Below are 8,382 nucleotides of genomic sequence, written 5' to 3'. Positions count from 1 at the left end.
AAATAAATAAATAAACAAACAAACAAATAATGTGCCCAATGTCTTTAATCATAACACTTAGGGAATAGAAGCAGCTAGACCTGCGAGTCCAAAGTCAACCTAGTCTACACAGAGTTCCAGGACAGCCAGTGCTACATAGTGAAACCTTTAATTAAAATGGTGGATATACTACAGAATGCTTGGACTAACGGGCCTCTCCCCTGGCACATTAATCTAGATCTTATCAGTACAAAAAGTTAAATGATTAGTACAAAGACCTAGGGTAGACAAATGGAACAAGTAGAAGGTCATCGGCCCACTCCTTTCTGGGCCTCCAACAGATGATAAACTGAGTATATAGAAAAAAACCAAACTTTCTTTTTTTTTTTTTTTTTTTCTTGAGGCAGGGTTTTTCTGTATAGCCCTGGCTGTCCTGGAACTCACTCTGTAGACCAGGCTGGCCTCGAACTCAGAAATCTGCGTGTCTCTGCCTCCCAAGTGCTGGGATTAAAGGCGTGCGCCACCACCACCTGGCGAAAAAAAGTAAACTTTTATATAATATATAAATAAAGAAAATATCTAATAAAAAAAAAAGAAAAAAGAAAAAGGAAAAAGCAAACTTCAAAGTTAAGTCTGTAAGTGAACCTTTCATGCCCAACACCTTTAAAACCACATATGGTAAATCCCCAACTCTCTTGGTCCCACTGTCTTACTGCTAAATTCAAATCTCTTATTGTTGTTTTCTGTTTTATTTTTATTTTTTGTTTTAAACTTTAAATATATATATATGTGCATATATGTGTGTGCATATATATATATATATATATTATATAAGAGTTCTACCTCTTCATCTGAAGAATGCTAGAAGACTGGCTCTCACATGGTTAGGAGGAGGGTCTCATTGCCCATGCCCACAGTGACACACTTCCTCCAAGGCCACACCTATTCCAACAAAGCCTTGTTGGAATATATATATCAGTGTTTTACCCACATTTATGTCTGTGTACCACTTGTGTGCTGGGTGCCCAGAGACCAGAAGAATGCACTGGATTTCTGGAATTGGAGGTTCCTGTGTAAACTCCCATGCAGATGATAGGAATAGAACCCAGGTCCTCTGGAAGTACAGGCAGTGCTCTTAACTGCTGAGTCACCTCTCTAGACCCCTTCTTTTGTTTTTCTGAGACAAGGAGTCATTCTGGAGCCCAAGCTGACCTCAAACTTGTAGTGATTCTCCTGTCTCAGCCTCCCAAGTTCCAAAATAGAGGCATGAAGTACCTACCACTTCTGAATTACCTTATTCTGTTTTACTTACTGGTATTTTCAATGGTGAGGGTCTGTGCTGGAGAATGAACCTGGGCCTTATTGTATGCTAGCAAGCCCTCTTCTACTGAGCTGTATCTTTAGCTCTGGTTTCTGATTCTTATCCAGAACTTAATACTCTGGTGATCTGAGGAGTCAGAATCCCAACTGTGCCCCTACATGTTACAGCCTGACAAGGGAGACCTTTGAAAAGCAAAATATAGGAAATGGGTCCAACTCAAATTTATCCTGAATCACACATGGTGCTGGAAATAATGCTGACTCTAAACTCAGGAGATTTTTTTAAAGGGGAGATAGGGTTTATTTGGCTTATAATTACAGGACATGGCCCATTATTATAGGTATATTAAATCAAGAACTGAAAGCAACTACTTGTATCTGAAGTCCAAGCAGAGAGAGTATGTCCAAGATGCTAGGTTGTGCTTGTCTTTTCTTCATTTTTAAGTAGTCCAGGATTGCAAAACTAGGGAGTAGAGCTGCCCTTAGTGGGCACTGTTCTTCCTACATTGATTGTCATAGTCAAAATTATCCCCCACAACCCTGACCACAGGCCAGCCTGATCTAGACAAACTCTCACTGAGATGCTTCCTAGGCTGTGTCTAATTGATAGCGACATCTACCCTGTCACACACGAACCCATACACATACAAACAGCCCATATACAAAAATGTAATGTACATTTCTATGATACCTAAAACATGAGACCTAGTGAGGAAAACTAAAAGATAAATGAATAAAAATCCTGGAAGCAAGGTAAATAACACTCACATGTCAATTTTTCTTTGAATTCTGACTAATTGGTGTCAAACTGATGTTATACCTGCCCCTGGCCCCTTTCCATCTGTCTCTGGTTCCCAGGCACCATGAGGAAAACACATTTTTACATACCCTCTCCAGTATGATGTTCTGACTCACTGTAGGCCCAAAGCAAGGGTGATATTGAGAGAAAGGCAGCAAGCTACCTTTTCATCAAGGGAGAGAGATTCCAGGATTAGTAACAAGGAAGTGAAATGCTTTAGGTTCGGTTTGGAGGATGTAAGACTAACTACTACTACCTATCAAATAAAAAAGTGGCCTTGAAGGCAACATACACATCAGCAAAGCCACAACCTACATCGCAAAAACTAGGTTATGTAAGCGTTCCTTAGTCCCATATAAAGGACATCAGATCTTGATTATCTCTAAAACAATGATCCATTTGGTCCAATTACCCATACCCGATTAGAGATGGCCATAAAGTAACAAGGAAATGCGATCAGTGCCTTTCCCACCATGTCAAATGACATGGGGCCTCAGCGGGGTCACTATTGCAGCTCCTTGCAGGAGGCAGGAAAGGGTGCTGACTCTGTGGGTCATGGGTTGTCTGCCAGCATCACCATCACTGTGCTCCAGGACTGGGACGGGAAGAAAGTCCAACATAGGAGAACTTGGCAAAAGTCAGAAGAGTAAGCTAGATCCAAAATAAAAGCTTATGTGTTTTTGTATTATTCATGTTGTTTTGTCTCAACAAGATTCACCCTCTTTCTACCCTCTTTTTGCTCATTTCTCTCAAGAAAAATGTATTCTGTTTTGTTAAGATCTAAAAATTACCATTACACATTTTTTTGGAAAAAAAATGGAAGGGGGGGACTCATTTCTCTCTCTTTCTCTCTCTCTCTCTCTCTCTCTGTCTCTCTCTCTCTCTCTCTCCTCTTCTTCCTTTCTCTGATGCAAAAGCAAGAGGTTTTTTTTCCAGCACGTTGGGGTTGACCTTCAATTAGTCCCTCAAGGCGAGTGACTAGAAGGCAACCCCGGGGATTCATTTCAAATACCTAATAATTAGTAAACTAACAAATCTTTGGGGGAAAATGCTCCCCCAGCTCCACTTGCTCACTCCCATTCTTGGGGAATCTTTCCTTAGTAAACCATGAAAAGGCTCAGTAAAGGGTAAAAGAAACTTAGTGCCATGCCAACTGGATCCCAGGAACTCTCAGGGCAGAAGGAGAGGACCTATCCTAAGCTTGTCTTTTGTTCTCAGTACATCTACCCTGTCATACATGAACCCATACACATACAAACAGCCCATATACAAAAATGTAAAGTACATTTCTATGATACCTAAAAAATGAGACCTGGTGAAGAAAACTAAAAGATAAATGAATAAAAATCCTGGAAGCAAGGTAAGTCAGAATTCAATGATTAAAGAAGCCAAATAAGAAGCTATACTGACGTCGTCTCTGCCTGCTGGGTTCCTAAGAGCTGAGATGGGGGATTAAGCCGGCTTTATTTCAACAAAACACATTTTGTCATCTGATCTATCCGTGACATGGGTAAGAATAAGTAACTTATGGCTGTGTTCTTAAATGTCAGCAAATCCCTGGATGTGTGCTTCATTCACTTTACAATGGTAAGTTATTAAAAAGAGATCTATTTTCAAAAAAGAATCCATCTATAATCTTATTTTAAAATAAAGTTTTTTAATTGAAAAAATTTACATTGAAAAAAATTTATTTTTTCCAGTCTTTTTTTAATTAGATATTTTCTTTATTTACATTTCAAATGTTATCCCCTTTTCCCCGTTTATCCTCCAAAACCCCCCTATCCCATCCCCACTCCCCCTGCTCACCAAACAACCCACTCCCACTTCCTGGTCCTGGCATTCCCTGACACTGGGGCATCCAGCCTTCAGAGACCAAGGGCCTCTCCTCCCATTGATGTCCAACAAGGCCATCCTGCTACAAATGCTACAAATGTGGCTGGAGCCATGGGTCCCTCCACATGTACTCTTTGGTTGGTGGTTTAGTTCCTGGGAGCTCTGGGGGTACTGGTTGGTTCATATTGTTGTTCCTGCTATGGGGCTGCAAACCCCTTCAGCTCCTTGGGTTCTTTCTCTAGCTCCTCCATTGGGGACCCTGTGCTCAGTTCAATGGTTGGCTGAGAGCATCCATCTCTTACATTGAAAAAATTTTAAATAAACTACTTCCAAAAAAAAAAAAAAGATCACTGACTGCAGAGGCAGAGAAGGGAACATAGTAATGAAGAATGGTAGACAAGAGGAAGCAAGAAAGAGCCCAAAGCTACTAACACAAGAGCCAGGGCATGCAGGGTCCATTCCATTTCACATAATAGCTCAATCTATACCCAGGACACTTAGAGATAAAGGGTTAAAAAGATGAATTCCTTAATGTGCAGTCTACTTTCAAGCTGACATCAATTAGTACCTACTGCAACAGTCACATCGACTCCCCAAATCCAGTTTCTAGGGTTCTATCCTAAAGAAATTACCCAGTACAGAGTCAGAAATATATAACAAAGTTTATCTCCATAACTGGCAATGAAGGATTGGAAACCACCATGCTTTTGAACAGATTGTGGGGCTACATAACCAAAGGAGAGCTACTGGAAACATATTAACATTAATTTTCATTGGTTTTCTATTGTTTTGTTTTGTTCTGAGACTAGTATTCATGTTGCTCAAATAGTCCTAAACTTACTATGTAGCTGAAGATAACCCTAAACCTCTGAACTTCTTGCCTCTACTTCCCAAGGGCTAGGATTATAGCCGTAAGCCAGCACACTTTAGAATTGTATTTTCAAAGACTTAAAGATAGAGTAAATTACTTGGTAATGTCATATTAGTGAATGGGAAAAAATCAGGATGCATACAAATATCAGACACACACACGTGCATGCACACACATATGATAATTTTAACTTTATATTTAAATTTAAATATTATACATATACAGATTTTAAAATACTGATTTTTTTTTTCATTTGAGACAGGGTTTCTTTAGATACCTCTGGGTGTCCTGGAACTCATTATGTAAGCCAGGCTGGCCTTGAACTCAGAGATCTACCTGCCTCTGCTTCCCAGTACTGGGATGCTGAGATGCTGGGATGGTGAAATCAAAGGTGTGTGTGTGTGCCACCACACCTGGCTAAATGAAGACTCTTAAGGACATCACCAAAGCCTAGATCTGTTCCAAACAGAAGGAAGATGGACCACTGTCATTTTTTCTTTAGGTTCTTCTCTAATGAACATGTACTCATTGTGTAATCCAGGTTAGCATCAAGTCTGACACTCTTCTGCTTTTTCCTCTTGCATAGAGACTACAGGAAAGTGCTATCCACACCCTGCTTTGTGTATTTTATATCATAAAATTGGTTTACTCTGAAAATTCTCATTGAAGATAACAACTTTCACTTTTAGGGAAAGGCTTAAAATTTCAAGATAGACTCAGTCTATAGATTCCAACCCACATGGCAATGCTCTTCTGAAAAGTTAAAAGGACCTATGTTGCATATTCTGGCTTTCTCCTCTCTTTGCTGATGGCTCTCTTACACTGGACTTATGGGGGCCCCACTGGAGAGCATAGCAACCAGTATACCTTAATTGACCTTCACAGTATTTCTCACTTCTTCCTATGCAAATCAGGAGGACTGGGAGAACCTGTATCTCTTCTTCCAAAAAAAAAGTTTTCTTATAAAGCTATGGAAGTGACTCAAAATTAGCTACAAATATTTTGAAACACAGGTCACAAGTTATATTCAATGACTATATATACAAAGTTGCTTATTTCTCAAGAATGGATATAAAAACAAATCTATGAGTGCCATCTTGTGGTAAGCCTGGCAACTACCATGACCAAGAACCCAACGGGCCTCCTGCTCCTCTCTGGGCTCAGGAGGCACAGGCTTTGTGACAATCTACTATATTAAACATAAATTCCCCAAAGGAAGCTGGTACTATTTGTTTATAAGGATGTCTAGTCTTGATCCAGAAATGCCTGAGAGATCAGGTGGGAAGGTAGGGCAGAGGGGCAGAGTATAGAACATACATGTGTTTGTGGACTGCAAACCCATCCCAAAGGCTTGTAGTGCAGTGTGTATGGTATATTCATGCATAAGGATCACAGTACGCCATGAGGCAGGGACTCTGCAGAATAAGTAGGAACTCCCCCAAAACATTTACTGAGTTTATGACTTTAGTAAGAAAAGTTTCCATTCACAATCACTGAGCTTTGTGCTTCGAAGTTGTTTTATTTATCAATGTCAGATCAGTTATAAGCAACTTGGGTTACAATTCCAAAATAGAACTCTTGTTGGATTCTGGGCATAAAATTTTTTTCAAGCTTGTTAAGATCTTATAAAATAAGAAAGTTTTCCTAATAGTTTAGAAAAAATACTAATTGCTAATAAATTGATTTCATACTCAAAGTAGTAGTCTAACATTTTGAAAGGTGAAACATTACCCTTTTAAACTTGTATTTTATCAGATAATTTCAGTGTCTCAGGCTCTAGGGGAGGTGAAGTCCTCACACTGAAACCTGGCCAAATGGCTCTGGGAATTAATTAAGTACTAAGGAGAGGTCAGTATTGCAAATGCAATGGAACATGAACACCAAAGGGAGTGGGCGCAGACTCTGAGAAATGATGGTCCTCAGAAGCAGGACAAGAGACATGCAACCAGAGAGGCTGAGCAATGTATCAAAGCTCTCCTGGGAAAGGGTCAGTGCTTGTCAGCCCAGCCAGCTGAACACTTATTTCCAGAAAAGGACTTCCTCTGTGACAGGAATGAAGCCCATAGCAAGCTGGACTTTGGTCCTGTATGCGCTGAGTGGGAACATTTTCAAGCATGTAAAATAAATCCAAGTAATAAGTTGGAATGGACCCCAAACAAATGCATATGGGAGAGCAAGAAAGATTAAAATCATGAGGCTGAACTGGGAATATGAACGTGACTCTTGGGTCACTTCTTCAACTCTGGGAAAAGTTCTCCCTGGTCTGGAAAAACCAATGCAGCAAAGAGAATTACAAACATCTTCCCGGGGCCTGACAAGTTACTTCAGAGAAGACTTCTTCCTCGTAGGAAAAGCAGAGAGGGAGAGTGAAAACGAAGGCCAAGCTTCTTTTGCATACAAAAATAGGAGAGAAAGAAGGACAAAAGACTAGACTCCCCAACTAAAACTCAAAACCATAAGCTCCCTCCAAATACAGCCTTGCTCCATCAGACGCCCCTGGGGGTCAGTGCAGGTGAGCACTCTGAGCTGAGTTACCAGGGCTTCCACCAGTAAGAACATTAAACAGTAGGAGGCGGTTTTGACCTTGGCTCCTGCTCCCTGCCTGTCCTGCTCGCAGGAAGCAGCAATCATGAGAGCTTGATGGGCAGGTCGTCCCCGTACTTTCGGAGCAGCTTCTGATGGTTGTGGTCCACGGACCACTGCTGGGGCAGGTGCTTAGGCTGCATGGAGTCCAGGAAGTGCTGGCGCCAGCGGCTCTCCAGCTGCATGAGGGAGCGCAGCCCACCCTCCGTGTGGCGCTGTACCACCTTTAGCCCATGAGGAATATAACTTTCATTGTATATCCTGCCAAAACATGAAGTCATAAAGGGTCTGAGCAAAACAAGCACTGGACAATCTCATAGGCAGATAAAGAGATAGACCCCAAAGGACACATTACTTTAAATGCTTTCAAAATATCCTTTTTTTTTAACCTCTATTTTTTCCTAGTATGTACAATTTGGTAGGGATTTAGGAGTTTTAAGTTATATTTATGTGAAGGCTACTCATCCCTATAGGGAAATCTTGCTTGGCTGATGATGGGTTAGAAATATTGATCTTGTATTTGTTGGTTCGAGGCTACTCAGGGAACAAGTTACTTCTCTCTAAGCCATTAATTATTAATGGCTGGTTTCTCAAAATACTGGCAGACCTGTGTGTAAACTTCAAGGTGATCCACTTCTTTAGTGCCTTCTTCCTCACAGAAAGCATGTCAGACCACACTGTCAAGGATTGTGTTGGTCACTGAGAGTTCCTATGGCTGCTCAGCTATGCAGAGAGTGTACAGCAGAAGACAATCCCCTTCCCCACCCACCTAGCTGGTATTATGTGAACAGAGCATCCCAGAACCTTCCTCCACCTCCTTCAAGAAGTGAAACCACCTTTCTCAAAAAAGTACCTTGCTCCCAAGCTCCTTTCCTCTCCCAATATCTGTATTTCCAATATTTCATCCTAAGCCCCCTACCAGCTCAGCAACATTGGGCTCTCCCAACATTTGCAGCTGTTTCATATATCCCACTTTTTTTTTTTTTTTTTTTTTTTT

At 40.9% G+C, this 8,382-nt stretch overlaps 1 protein-coding gene across 3 annotated transcripts in view; it reads right to left on the bottom strand.

The window, feature by feature from the left end:
• Positions 1–6,301: 6,301 nt before the first annotated feature.
• Exd2 (exonuclease 3'-5' domain containing 2) overlaps positions 6,302–8,382 on the bottom strand; it is a 37,178-nt gene continuing 35,097 nt past the window's right edge. For all 3 annotated transcript variants that reach the window (XM_031356277.1, XM_031356276.1, XM_031356278.1), the window contains one exon: positions 6,302–7,646. In XM_031356277.1, the coding sequence (XP_031212137.1) occupies positions 7,430–7,646 (217 nt within the window). In that variant the 3' untranslated portion in view covers positions 6,302–7,429. The remainder of the gene's footprint in view (positions 7,647–8,382) is intronic.

This window comes from Mastomys coucha, unplaced genomic scaffold (genome assembly GCF_008632895.1).
Source record: "Mastomys coucha isolate ucsf_1 unplaced genomic scaffold, UCSF_Mcou_1 pScaffold6, whole genome shotgun sequence".
Classification (NCBI taxonomy): Eukaryota; Metazoa; Chordata; class Mammalia; order Rodentia; family Muridae; genus Mastomys; species Mastomys coucha.
Note: the sequence above shows the minus strand (reverse complement) of the source record. Positions and strands in the feature narration are given on the sequence as shown.